The sequence below is a fragment of the Phasianus colchicus genome, chromosome 20 (genome assembly GCF_987193195.1).
Source record: "Phasianus colchicus chromosome 20, bPhaCol1.hap1.1, whole genome shotgun sequence".
Taxonomy (NCBI): Eukaryota; Metazoa; Chordata; class Aves; order Galliformes; family Phasianidae; genus Phasianus; species Phasianus colchicus.
Window position 1 is genome coordinate 9,036,106 of NC_143455.1, and position 14,724 is coordinate 9,050,829.

General features: G+C 48.1%; 1 protein-coding gene across 1 annotated transcript in view; it reads right to left on the reverse strand.

Annotated features, from left to right (window-relative positions):
- The window catches only part of RAB11FIP4 (RAB11 family interacting protein 4), a 93,459-nt gene extending 81,759 nt beyond the window's left edge, over positions 1-11,700 (reverse strand). The window contains exon 1 of the mRNA XM_031598742.2: positions 11,349-11,700. Within this exon, the coding sequence (XP_031454602.1) occupies positions 11,349-11,483 (135 nt within the window). The 5' untranslated portion in view covers positions 11,484-11,700. The remainder of the gene's footprint in view (positions 1-11,348) is intronic.
- Between the last annotated feature and the right edge of the window lie 3,024 nt (positions 11,701-14,724).

A 14,724-nucleotide genomic window follows, 5' to 3' on the forward strand; every position in this document is an offset into this window, starting at 1 on the left:
TACCTAACCTGAACCACACCCATCACTACAGCATTTTGGCATACAGACACTAGTTTTGTTTTGGTTTTGTCTTTTTTTTTTTTTTTAAATGAAACCTATGCTAATAGGAAGAACATCCTTCTGCCACCCAAAATGTTGGCGTATAAAATACAGCTCCGATACCACTGCCATGTTCCTTTTCTTACTTAGATTCTTGCAGCTTGTCTTTAGCACAGAGAGGGAATAGCACATATTTTTAGGACACTAGATATGAAAGATTTAACAGCAGAAAGGAATATGACAACTGGAAAGACTGCTGTTCCTGAATCAGCCCTGCCAAGGGCCTCAAAGTAGTGCTGCAGGCAGCAAAAGAAAGGGAAGCTGACAGAGGAATAGAAGATAGACCTGAGAGAAAACAAAACATGAAGAAAAAGAAAAAGCAAAATGTTTAGAATACGTTTTTCATTATGCATGAGCATGTATAGTGCTAATTAGCAGCTTTCATTACACATTAGCATGCATGACAGCAGCACAGACATCAGTAAGACTGCTCTGTGCCTTAGGTGTCTGCCCTTAAAGCCTGCAAGGTTTCACTATGGAAGGTCACTCAGACAATGTGTGTGCTTGGATAAGCCAGCAAAGATTTCCTGCACGCATTTTCCTTTTTCTCAGTTATTTTCATTAAACTGATTGCTCCTGGCTGTGAAGAGCACAGCTCTCAGGAAACTGGGAAGTGTGTGCAAAGCTCATCTTGGGTGCGATTCAAGAACCTTTTCTGCACCTGGGTAATTTCAAAAGGTCAGAAATAATTGTGAACTGTAAATGAAGCAGACTGATATCAGAGATCTTCTCTAATATTTTATTTTGTGGCATGTGCATGCAGGCTTTCTCACTGCTGCCTGCAACTAAGGCAAATCTCAGAGATACATAAGTGGAAGTGGTGTATTTTTCCTTATGGTCCCCACCTCTCCCATTAGAACACACCACAGTTATTCCCAACTTTCACTTGAATTTACCTAATTTACATACTTCCATGTTCTATGCCAAACAAGTAGTCAGTGGCTTGAGGCTGGCACTGGGCTGTTGTAACTGGAGCTCCCAATTTATCTGCTTGTTGGCAGAAATTCCTGATAGTGTCTGCCTCCAGACCAAGCAGCTTGTTAGAATATGCTGTATTATCATTTAACCTGGCAGCATTATCTCAAGTCTTTGACTCGGATCTGCCTTGAAGGCACACTGTAGCACACCTGGATTAGCAAGCTAATTCCCCTCCCCAGTCTGCTTTGCAATTCTGGAGCTCACCTTGTGGGGCAGCCAAGCAGTCCAATCCCAACCCAGCACAGCTGCAGGGTGCGTGTTTATTTCTGCTCCCAGCTGCCCAATAGGACAATTTTCTGAAGTCAGGGCACTGATGCTCAAAGCCAAGCATGTGCTTAAATGCCAGACTTTGCAGATTCAAATCCTCTGTCATCCCAAGTTTCTGGCTCTCCATTTTCTGTCAAGAACTCTGCCAGGGTGCTGTACAGACCCTATTTGATTAAAGGCTCGCATGGTGCTGCCAAATCCTTTTCCCTTATCCAGCTACCTTGAACTCAGATTTTAAAATTAATTCCACTGAAAGTTTTGGCAAGAAATCTCTACTGCAAGCAAAAATAAGCTAACAAATTTTAAACACTTGGCCAACTTCACACTAGCATCTTTATTTCCCTTCCCTGCTACTTTTGTTACTTTAAAAAATAACACGTTAGGAATTAATACAGGCTTTCAAGGCACTCAGCAGTGCTCAGGAAGGTCTGATAAATCTGCCCACTTACTGCCCAACAAGGCTGGTGTGACCCAGCCGTGAGAACCCAGGGATCTGCAGAGTGCAGCCCAGACCCTGCAATCACCAACAAAACTCCTGACACCCCGACAAATCCACAACCTGACTCATCTAAGGAGCTCCACACCCAAGAGGAAACTGAGTTTCTCAGCAGTCGTTTGCAATTTTGGTGTGCTGAAGAAGACACCTAAGCTTCAAGAGAGCGGAGTGTTTTACCTTAAAAGCAGGAGGGGAGCCCAGCTCTGCCTGCAGGGCTGCAGTGAGAAGCTGCTCCTACTCGCTTCTAAAAGCCACAGAGAGGCTTCTGCTCCCCTTCTGATACCCATGCAACTCCATTTGATGTCTACAAATAGTGCTAAGAGGATAACGTGCTCTAAGCAGTAATACAGCATGATAAAACCTGTCTTCTAGGCCACTAGTTAATGAGTGTATGGCACCACTGCATTCCTACCAGCAGCACCAAAGAGAAAAAGGAGGGATCAAGCAGCACTGCTCCATCCAAGGCACTCCTTCCTCACCACGCTCCTGAGCAATGCCTGGCTGTAGGAATCCAAGCCTCCATTTTAGGTCTCCTATCACGTGGCAGATCCTGAATATTCATGGTCTATTAAAAGCTTTGGAAGTGTAAAAGCATCACGCAAGCAAGCAAACTGATTTAGTCACACAGACATCACGCTCACTTACAGCCTCTGATCCATGCTCACCTGATCTGCTATGTAGTGACCCACTTGGAGGAGACCTTTACAGGAATCATATCTTGTCCTTAACGAGGGTCTGTACAGTACCAAGCAGCAGACACCATGGAAACATCACCTACAGGGAACGAGCACTCCCTCACTGCTCACAGAGCACACAACAGCAGTTTCCCATAGTGGGCAAAACTGCTTTGATGAGAACGATGTGTTATTGTGTCTACTACATCCCCTCTCCTTCCAGGGCTGACACAGAACTCCCACAGTATTTGGGAATAAAACCCACTGCTTGGTGAATGACATAAACTCCTAAAACAGTGAGTGTTACATAGTGAGGAAAGGGAAACAAAGGCTCTGGTGGGCTCAGGAGCTGACTCCAGTGGAGCTGAAGGCAAGCAATGCAAACTTCCCTTTGTGTGCCCAATGGATGGCAGGATTCCCACACTCCAACAGCAACAACACAGCTTAGCTCTGTTAAAAGCTAATTAAAAAACTGTGCTTCAACGGATATTTAATTCCCTCTGAAATTTGTCCTCCTTGACGAATATCATTTTGTCGTTCATTAATTATTTTTCTGGTTACATCTTCCCATTGTCTCAGCTGTAAGAGGAAGACGTTGTATCCTAATGCCTGACATACATTATTTATGACATACACTGCTTTCCACTGCCTGCAAGAGGCAAAAAGCAAATTTAGACTTCCACAAATAATAGTTTCCAACAGCAGTCTGTTCAAACCCCTTTCATTCTCTACAGGTGACTCTGTACTGTGTGACAGGGAGCAACAGCACAGCACTGCCCAGCAAATGTTCCCAGCTGGGCAGAAGAGCCTGGGCTTGGTTGGGGGCAAACCATTCCCAGGGGAAAAGGCAAGATGCAGCTTTCCTCAGTGCAAGCTTCCATGCCTTGTAACTGCTCAGTGAGAAGAGCAAAACAGATGTTATTGTACCTCCTTTCAGCACGTGTCCCAAACCACACCTCCATTCTTTACTGTCAAGCAATCTTACAGAGAACTGAAGAACAAAAAAATGCAATTCATCCTTCACACTTCAATCCAAAATACACGAGTTTCACCAATGTCCAACTGCAGCAAGTGAAGTGAGGCTTCAAATGCTCAAAAACAGAGACTGAGGGAACGATCAGGCAACGACCAACACAGCAGTGAAAAACTGGGATCTTATGTTCTCCTGTACCATCCTGCTTTAGAGCTGCTCCATCTTCCTGCAAAAACCCACGACATTTCTCACTAAAGATGACATGCTTCTAGTCTCTTTTCGACTGCTTGACATTTTCCAAGGCTTTACCTATTGCTCTATTTCCCCACTCCAAGGATACCTGGGTGCTGAACGCAGCTCCAATCAGGCAGCAGAGAGACGTACTGATGGCTTATTTCTCTCCCTCCCGCAGTCTGCAGACTCTCTGTATGTACTTGATACATAACATGGTAAATAATTGATTCTTTCAGCTTGCAACACAAGTAAAAGAAATCAAAAGCTTTTTTTTTTTTTTTTTTTTCCCTTTTTCCTGTTTCATAGGGAAAAAAGAATTGCTTGTGCTGAATTTTCACTTTTTGCTTGCCATTTGGAATGGTTCAGTATCTGATGAGTTTTCATTATGAAAGAGATGGAAAAGTCCTGAAGTCAGGCCAAAAAAAGAAAGGAAAAAAAACTAAATTGGAAGTTCTCTTTAGACTGGGGCAACCACGCTGTGTCACTCACAATGCATTATCTTCAGCCTTCCCATCTGCACCAGTGAAATCAGGCTCCTATAGCAACTCTTCAGCAATCTTTTTCCCTGAGATTTCCCTCTAACAACAAATGCAAAACTCCTTTCTGTTCTACAAAGCTATCCAAACTGCTGGCTCTACTGAGAAGCATTACTGCACCACGAGAACATCTCTACTTTAAGCTGCTGTGCACACACCTGAAGAACAGTTAAGTCCAGGATCTGAGTGCTATTACACACTCGCCTCAGCCTGAATTCCCAGATCGATGCCCTCACTCAGCACAGCACTTCAAACAGCCTCTCAAGTCAAGGGCACTGCCTCCAAGCTGCCGCTCAGGGCTGTCCCTCTTTTTACAGAGCAGAACTCCCCTCTGGACTGCATCCAGCAAACCAGCACTCTGCCAGGCACAACTGGACCAGCAGTGCATGGATCCAGTGGAAAGCACAAAGCTACATGAGAGAGTCTGCACAGAGCCTGGAATCACGCTGTACAAGAATTATGCTCCCATAAAATACATCTTTGTATGAGGCCAAACTGCTTTGCTCCTATTCCAGCACGTCTACTCCCATGCCCCTCACAGCTCAGACAGGTCAGCCTGGGAAGCTGAGGCCATCCCTGCTTGGCCAGGTCAGCCTGCAGCACATCGTGTGCCCACTGCAGCACTGGGCCACGCTGAGGCCACCCCCAGCAGCAACCAGCAGCTGAAGCAGAGGTCTCAACAAGGGGAGCATCCACAACAGCTCGGCACAGAAACAGCAGGATCCTGACTTCTGCCATACCACTGACCACAAGGCTGTGCCTGGCCTGTGGCACGATGGACATCAAAAGCAAATAGAGCAGCAGCAAAGGAAACGACAACAAAGGCAGGTTTTACTGCAGGGCTGCAAATCCTATGATCAGCACTTATTTCCTTGCAATGTACACTGGTCACAGCCCTGGTTTTGATGGGATCAGGATTCCCAACTCCCACCGATGCTGCTTGTCGCCCCATAACAGCAGTAACATCTCTCTTCCTACATCCCTTCTCCCTTCATTAGCAGCACACCTCCCTTAGGAGCACGCTGCTGCCTTTATCTCTCTTCCCAAGCAGACTCTATTGTATTCTGACACAATACCACGCATGCAAGAGCCTCCTAATGACAGCCCTACTTTTCCCAATAGCTAACAGCAGTGAGAAATATAGCCCTCCTGCCTTTGCTGAAGGATTCTGTACTACTTCAGGGTGACAGATTACACTTGCATTTCACTTTCTGAACTTCTACTAGCTACTCATCCTAACATAAACATCATATGTTTCAATTAGGTAAAATATGTTCAACTGATCCTATAAACACTTACTACAAAAACAGTGAAATCACCAATATTTGGGGACAGTTTCTCAAATCTATTAATACCACACAAACATATGGATAAAGCTGTTTTATCTGCTCATTTGTTTTGTTTTTTTAATCATAACAACAGAAGTGTCATTGGAAAAGAATACCCCCGTATTCCAGAAACCATCTGGATCCCATGGGGGAGGACTGGTTCATCAGGACCACACCAGAATGTCTTCAGCCCATTGCAAAAACAATAAACCAGGCAGTGAGAACATCCACAGTGCCCACGCATCAGGAAAAGATGCTGTAATGCTATGATGGGATGGAAAACACCACGATAATAGCAGAGGGGCAAAGTCTGACTACAGCAAATGAGAACGAGCCCAAATGCAGTAACAGGAAAAGAGCCACTTGCCTTTGAAAAGCCTGAGGTAGACAGAGATCTCCAAGCAAAGATACCCTCACCTCCACTGCCAACCCTTAAATGAGGGCTGGGAAGGGGTGGATCCTGGCTCCATCCCTTCTGGTCACTCAGGTACACTGCACGCAGCTGAGCTCCCCTGGCTTGGCCCTGCCTTCCATCAGGTGCTCCAGATGCAAAGAACGCTGTGTCAGCAAACTTGGAGCAGATGCCCCAAAACGTCCTCCCATTCAGAACATCACCAAACACTGCCACAAGCCAAAGACCTCCTAAAACAGAGGGCTGCTGCAGCACTGAGCCATGCCCTGAGCTTGCTGCTGGATGCAGCGTGGCACAGCCTGCCATGGGGCAACCCCAAGGGCAGCCCTGAGCTGAGGGCAAAAAAAGAAGTGTGATAATGCAGGTGTAAGTGCAACATTACACTTGTGAAGATGTATTTGAGCATCCCAATGTAGATAAACTGAGACCGTTCTGAAGAGAGAAACGGGGTTGGTTGGTACCTCTTGTTCCTCTAAGCCAACAGCACATGTGCTCCATAGCAATCCCACCACCTGCACCTCTGATTTCAGAAAACCTGACAGAAGAAGTCTCAGACATCTCCAAGCTTTCCACTTAATGAAGAAACAAATCCAAAACTGCAATGCTAACCCCAAAGTAAATACTGCAGCAGCTCTGCAGTCTGAACAGCACTTCTTCCAGTGCACTTCTCCCAGGCCCATGTGCTGCGCAGTCATTGTCCCTCCTGTAATCCATTTTGCCCCCGCAGCTCATTCTGGTCAGTCCTGCTGGAGCAGAGCACACCACGATGCTGAACAGGACGCAGGGCTTAGGAAAGAGCCCTGCTGACTTTGGTTTCACAGAATGTGAAGGCAATGCTCACGGCCAGAAGGAACCACTCACCTTCTCTCGAAGCGACGCCCTTTAGTTGCAGCTTTAGTAAGAAGGAGCTGAGACGTATTACAGACTGCTTTTTTACATTGGCAGTGCTGCTGTAAAACCACGTGTTTCAGTACCACAGATGGAGCCTGATGCTTCCTTGACCGTTCACCTTCTTATCACTGCCCCACAAGGAGCCCCACAAGGAGCCCCACACACGGCCGGCTGCTCACCAGCAGCCATTCAGGTTCCTCAGTCTGACACACAGCACTGCAGACCCGAGGAACTCTCAGAACTCCATTCCCAGCTCCCAAGCAGGCAGCCCAATTCGGTTCAGCTATATTACAAAGCCACACTCCGGGACTGCAAAATGTTTGTAGATAAAATGAACAGGAAATGATATTGTAAACTACACAATAATAATAAAAAAACACGTTTATGTATCCAAACGTTTTAAGGCAAATGATTTCTTCCCCGCTATGTTGCTATAAAAGCACTGCTGCAGTGCATGAGTCAATCATACAAAATTGCAGGTAACAAACAGATCAGCACCAAAAGCTCCGAGCTGGGGATCAGCCCCAGGCTGCATGGCACTGCTTGTCCCCCCTCCCAGATTTACCTCTGCTTGCAGCAATTGCTTATAACTCACTTTGCAAAGCTTAATCGTGTTACAGGAAGAAAATCAGCGTGTGTTAAAAACTCCAAACCATCCCTTGGATGTGCAAGAGTAAATTTCTAGAGAACTGGCAGACGTGTCGCAGACAAAGCATGGCAATTTTACAGCTCAGCAGCGCGGAGTGAATGAGGTGTGGGGAGGAGGATGGCAGAAGGGGAGAGAAAAAATCACACAGCAATACCTATGAAATGCAAACATATTACATAACAAATTAAACTCCTGAGTGCACAGCAAACCTACAGCTTCCTCTTCATAACAGCGCCTCAGAAGACGTTTGATTAACAGCAAGTGCTAAGCTGGCTCTGTCAGCTGTTTGGAAATCCATGCTCAATGTACTCCAAAAGGCAATTTTAAACATAGTGCTCTGAGAGTCTGCATTGAATTAATAAAACTACAGCAATAGGATTAATCCACAAGCCAAATGCCCCATCGCACCATCCCATAACTACACATTTTCCAAGTTAACTCCAAATGATATGAAGTATCTGGGTTATTAGTAAACAGATTTTTAAGGGGTCTGTATGTGTGGCAGCTTTGCTGTTCTTGAGAGAACACTGTCACACAGGAGAGCTCTTTGCATCCTGTGACATCTAGGCAAGCTGATCTGCACTTTCAGTAATTATTTCCAGGAATAGCAGAGAAGAAAAGTCATAACTCCATTCTGCCTTCATTCAGAGAATGGCAGTAGCACACTTTAACACTTGCATTTTAATGTCTCAGAGCCAAAGCCTCTTTTCTCATGGATGTGGGCATGGGGGGGGCTGTGCTCAGGGCAGGGCTCTGCACGTGTCCATGGCAAGTCGGAATGGAGCTTCTGGTGTCTGCCAGGACTGTCAGTGCAAACTCAGCCAGCAGCCACTGCCTGCTAGCTGGGTACCACGCAAGGCTGATGCCTTTACTGTCAGCCCAGGATGGTGATATTCATCAAACCACTGACTTCAAGTTACTGTCCAATCACCAGAATAATTGATTGTGGCTAACAGACTTCATTAGCTGCTCAGCTTCCCTCCCAAGTCAATAAGCATTTGCTGATCTTACCATGACGAGGTTACTGTCTCAGCATCCGCACAGCTCGCACACCTCCAAAGATGACTCCACCTCTCAAAAAGAAACAGTCCACGTATTCAGCATGTTTCACTTGTTGCAGAAAACTGAACGTAGAGCTTAAATAGAGCCTGGCAGAACGAAACATCAGCTGGCACTACCCTGAAATACACATTCACACAATCCTCTGCCAGACCGGGGCTTGCTGAACGCGGCACTCCGAGCTCCCAGACGCTCAGCTGTGAGTGCGACCCAGAGAGAGGGAACCAGATGGCAAGAGACTCCTGGCATCCTTCAGTGTTACGTGAAGTGTTTCTTCAACTTGTGTGTACACCACCCAGCCACACTGCTTTGGAAACAGCCCTGCACATCCCTCTGCAGATCTTTCCACAAACAGATCCTTCAACAGGAAAGCAAGGCCCAAGCCTGTTATTTTTAAGCACTGAACAGAATGTCTCACACTCGGAGTTTCTGTTGTCAGGAGAGAGAAAGAAACACCTCTGAAGGATGAATTTCATCCCTGGGACCTGTTACCTCAGAGTGTTCAATTGCTCATTAATGACCATGGAGGTCAGATAAGGAGAATGGAGACCAGAATGCTAACTGAATTGCTGAGAAGAGTGAGAAGCTTCACAGCTGTTTCTACGGGCAAGCAGGGCTCAACGGCTGTGTTGGTAACATGCTGATAGTTCAGGCACCACAGAGAGATGATTTTGCTCATGGCCAAATTAACATGGCCTAGGCATTTCTTAATCCAACTGAAACACGCGCCTGTAGGTCAGGGGTTTGCTTCCATTCCATGTTCATACAGGCTCAGCCAAGCACCGAGTCCTGGACATGTGGGATGGCCACAGCTCTGCACACCACAGCAACAGCAGGAAAACAGCCAGAACCACTTAGAGCTGGTCCTTAGAGCTAAAAAGCAGCAATAACAACAAAGTATTGCAGCGTAAAAGCAAACTTGCTAGGAGTGCTTCCACAGCTGGAGCGCTTTGCCTGAGCAGCTGCTCAGCACAAACACCGCTCTGCTGTGCTGGGCTCAGTGACTGCAAGCACAAGGACTGCTGTGTGGGGGAGCAGCAGTGGTGTGGTGTTAAAAAAGAAAAGCATCACACTATTAGAGGTGAAGGCCTCTGAAGTAAAATAGTAAAAAAAAAAAAAAAATTATAATTAGAAATTCTAAAATATATTATTTTGACCGAGCAGGTATGAGTCCCTTTACTTGAAGAGAAAGTTGCTGCCTTGCTGCAGTGTTTTGCCTTAGGGCAGTTCTCAGAGAGCTGTAGATCATTCAGGAATAATAAATTTCAGCACGTTGCCTGCACACACATCCAGAATAAAAAGTAAGAAGTAAAAAGGACATGGAAAGAAAAAGAAAAAGAAAAAGACAGGCTGAATGCCTGAGCCACGAGCCGCAGGGAAGCGGGCACTGAGAATTTATAGACTGCAAACTTTGGAGGGTTTGGGAAGGTAGAGACATGGAAAGCTGTGTGTATCAGGTTGGCACAGCTTAAAGGACAGAATGTGACCATTGCTAAGAGTCAGAATTATTCGGGCTGCAGGGCCCTTCTGTGGCCAGGTGAATTACGTTTATAGAAGGAGCAAATAACAGCCCCAGGGTCAGCCGATCTTCCAGCGATACCAATGAAAGGTTTCTTTTGAATGCAAAAGGAGACAAGGCGGATTGTGCCCAAGAAGTGCAACATCCTCAAATGCATAACTGATTTTCAGTGCCAGTAAATACATCCCGATGCGCTCCAGCAAAGCGCGCTCCAGCAGTGCCTCTTCAGGCTACGCAGCCTCCCCTGAAACCTGCAGGATGTCAGCACTGACAACTGATGCTTTTCTACTGCCACCTCTGTTGAGATTATCAGTTTCACTCTTTTCTTTGTTTTATTTAAATATTCCCCACCCAATGAGCTCCAATTCACCCCAGGCCTATGGGACCACCCGAATCCTCCTCCACACCCTGCAGACCCTGCTTGTCTCTCACAGCCTCGTACATTTCTTTCCAAGACCACAATGGATTGCTACGATCCTTGCCGTTCTGTGACAGCCTTGGGACCGAGCTTCCTCTGTGCTGCCAGCGATCTGCCTCCAAATTTACACAGCAGGAGCAATTCTAACACAACGCATCTGGCAACAAGGGTCTAAGAAATAGTTCTATTAGTTTGTGTAAAACTAAACAACTTACCGAGAGGCAAATAAACCCACAGATCGCGGCTCTCTGCTATTATTCACTCCCCCCCCCCCACCCCGCCTTGTTTTGGTGGATAAAAACAAGAAAGTAAGGCTTCTCATTCAGCAGCCGTTTAGCGGACCTGTGGCTCCGTGCAGGCAATCAAACCTTGGGCTGCTGTCCCCGCTCAGCGGCCGCCAGCAGAGCGCCCGCACCGCGCCGCGCTCCCACAGCCGCCCCGATCCGCGCAGCGCAGCCGGGCCGAGCGGGGCGGCAGCAGCAGCCGCTGAGCGCGACGTCCGCGAGGTTTTTTAGGGAAACCGTTCACGGCCGTTTATTGCAAATTGGGAATTGTGCCGAGCCCGAGGCAGTCGACACCTCGACGGGTCCGCATCCCGCTCCGCGATGCGCGGATTTACAGCGGTGCCACCGACGGAGCGGCTGTACCGGAACCGGACCGGGATACGACGAGGGCCGGGGGGCTCGGAGGGGCTCCGGGACCCTCGGGAAGGGGCTCTGCCCGGCCCTGCATCGCGGGGATGCGGCTCCGGGACCCGCTGAGGGCTCCGCGGGGGTCGGGGAGGACCGAGCCGCGTCGAGGGGCGATCCGCTCACCTCATCGCCTTGGCCGAACTGCAGCCCCAGGGCGACGAAGTGCTCCACCCGGATGAAGCCGTCCGCATCCTCGTCGCACACGTCGAAAACCTCCTTGAGCTTCCGCAGGAACCGCAGCAGGCCGGCCGGCTCCATCGCGGCCGTTAGCTGGAGGCCGGCGGCGCGGCCGCAGCAGCCATCATCGCCTTCAGCGGGCGCGTGACATCAGCTCCGAGGAGCGGGGCGGGAGGGGACGGCGAGCGCGGGAGAAGAGAGGGAGGGAAGGAAGGAGGAGAGGAACGAGAGCTGCGGGCGGAGGGAGGGAGCGAGGGAAGGGAGAACAATAGGGCAGAGCCCGGGGATGGAGAGGGAGGGGCGGCGAGGGGCGGGCGGCCGCCAGGGGGCGCTGCGGGACGAGCGGCGGGGCGGCAGGTGCGCGTCGGGAGCGCGCGGGGCTGAGGGAGCGCGCGCCGCGCGGAGCGGGACCGCGAGGGAAGCAGCACCGCGGGGAGAAACGGCTCCGGGTAACGAACGGGGCATCGCACCGCACCGGCTGCGGGGGTCGCGTGCGGCATTTCGTTCCACTCAGCCACCCTTCCATCGATGTCGCTCCCACTTATTTAGCAAATCGGTGTCAGGACGAGCGTTTAAGGATCGCATTCGGCAGGGCTGCAGCTCGGGCTGTGCTCCAGCACGCAGCGATGCTCGAGCCCCGGCAGCACAGCGCGTCACCCGCAGCCTGAGCCAAGTCCTGCTTCCCAGCAGAGCCCCTCGCTGCTGCAAGGATTAGCAAGGTAACAGCTGCACTCCGGTCTTTTAATCGTTCCTTTTTAAATTTTATCACTATTACTTCCCATCAGTTACATCTTCCATTAAAGTGCCACAAATAACAGGCAGCAAAAAAGCAGCTTATTCCTACTCCTATCCCGCCTGAAAACTTAGCACCGTTACTCAGGAGGTAAGGAAGTTTTCTCCCTCTTTAGCTTACAGCGGTAGCGTCATTGCAATGCGGGATGCACCCAAAAGACGACACTACGCTCCGTTCATCTCCCGCAGTTCCACACCGGCCCCCCGCTGGGCTCCCAGCGCCAAACGCCGCTCCCCGCCGTGCCCGCAGGTCCGCTCGCGCCCCCCAGCGGTCAGACCCCGCACTGCAGCCTCGGGGGCACCGCGCAGAGCAGCGAGGCGCGCAGTTACTGCGGCTGGTGCGAAAAACCGTGCCGTAACCAGTAAGGAGAGAGCCACCGCGCTGCCTTCCTTTAGGGAACGGACAGCACCTGCTGACTTCCCACTGCGGAGCTGCAGGCAGTTGGGAGAGCTTCCGTTTGCCTCCGATTATAACATGCAGCGGCACCTGGCAGCCTCCTGAAAGCCTTAAGGGTGCTTGAAAGCACCTGAACTTGTGCACATACCCTGCATTTATTAAAACAAAGGCTGCTACTTTGCAAATCAGCTAGCAGCTGGAATGCCTGAGGGCACACCAGCCCGTGTATTTCCCTAAGCCTCACCCTCAGCACACAGTGCACGGACTGCTCGCTAAGTTGACCCTCACAGCTCTAAATAAAGCTTTCTGAAGTCCTGCTTTCTTGCCCTATCCTCGACAGGGCTATACAGCCCTAAAAGCATTTTCCATCTCTGATTTTATTATAGCTGAACAACAAGTGCAATTTCCATACGCTGCTGCATTTAGCAACAAGATCTGGGTCAGAATAATAAAATTAGAACATGCTATACCATAGTGATGCTAGAGCCAAACAGTGATTACTCGCATCTCAAAACAGACTGTGGGAGCTGAGTCCAACCCAGCTGACTAATGACATAAAGGACAGAACAAAAATACTTCTGTAAGACAATGCAGGCACAGCATTGTTACTGCTGTGACCAGTACTGGACCAAATTGGCTGTTGGGTTAATGGTGTGAGCAGTCTGACCGTTCCAATGAGAGGCTGCAGCAGCTTGCTTGTAGAGAAACAGTCCTGAAAAATACATTTTTAGGAACAGCAAAACAATTAGGAAAGCAGCTTAACAAGGCTGCTTCTAGCAGCTTTTCTAATTGCCTTCACAAAATGACTGAAGCAGGCATTATCAAATCTACAGGCTGCAGATGCAATTATTCCAGCTGTTTGTAACAATTAGATGATTCACAGCATTTAAGAAACCAATACAGCCCTATTTATCCTTGTAGCCATGTAGGAATTTTGGTATTGATACTGAGGATAAAAACTGGGGGAGAGAACAGAGATGAACTCATGGATCCGAATTAGCTTCAGCTGAAGTATAATTTTTGCCTCCTTGCCTTACAGTTACTCCTAGTGGGCTGGGAGAGATGGGAGGAATCCTAGCATGCTTTGCAGCATGTCTATTTCTAAGACTATTTTAACCCAAAGCTGGAAATTCTGAGGTCCCTTATGGGTCTGTTAATATTCCCATCTTGTTTAGAGCACTGGCACATCAACGTTGTAAATGCTCTAATAATGCTAGCTACTGAACTACCTCACCTGATTATCACACCAATGAAATTAACAGCCAATACATGGAATATTTAAGGGTGATTTGCTTTTCTTGGAAGTATTTTAGGTGGGCAGTCTGTAAAGTGGGATAGGTTGACAAGCACAGCATTAAACCATTCATCTGGCATATCTCCACACCTGCAGATATATCCAACATAGCTTCCTCCTACCTCAATCATCAGCCACAGTAAGAAATAAAGAACATCTCCCCACGCCTAACAGCAACCAGGATGGTACAGATAAGCTGCTCTTTTCACTACAAAATCTATTATATAGCAACTACAAAAGCAAACCAAAGCCCCACAAAAAAAAAAAAACAGTGTTCAAAGAAACCTCACGAGGGTGAACCACACTACTCAAATTATGATGATTCCTTTGCCACTGCCTGCCAGTCAGATAAATTGTTATTTCTTTCCTGAATCTCTTCTGGAAAAACATGAGCATACCCCAGAGTTCAGAAGTGACACATACAGATTGTGCTGCCATACAGCAGAATGTTTACAGGATAACAGATATAACGTGACAGTGAAGAAGTGCTCCAAGATTCCCATCTTGTTTTGGTACACAGATGTTCTTTTGCTGCAGCTTTGAATCATGAGATAAGCAGATGTTGCAACATTTCAAAATGTTCATCTTCTCAAAGAGACAGCTCAGGCACATATCTGCATGTTCACCCCCTTAAGCCTCACGCTTTAGACATGAAGTCAATGAGCATTATGTACCAAATTCCCTTTAGGAGAAGCTAAGTGATTCACTCTTCCTACAGCAAAACTCTCATGCCAGATGATTACAGATATTGCCCCTGCACAGCCATGGTCACAAGTGAGACATCTCTTGCGTCCCACATTCGTTTGTTCATAACAGTCTTGGCCTCTTGCACAAAGAGC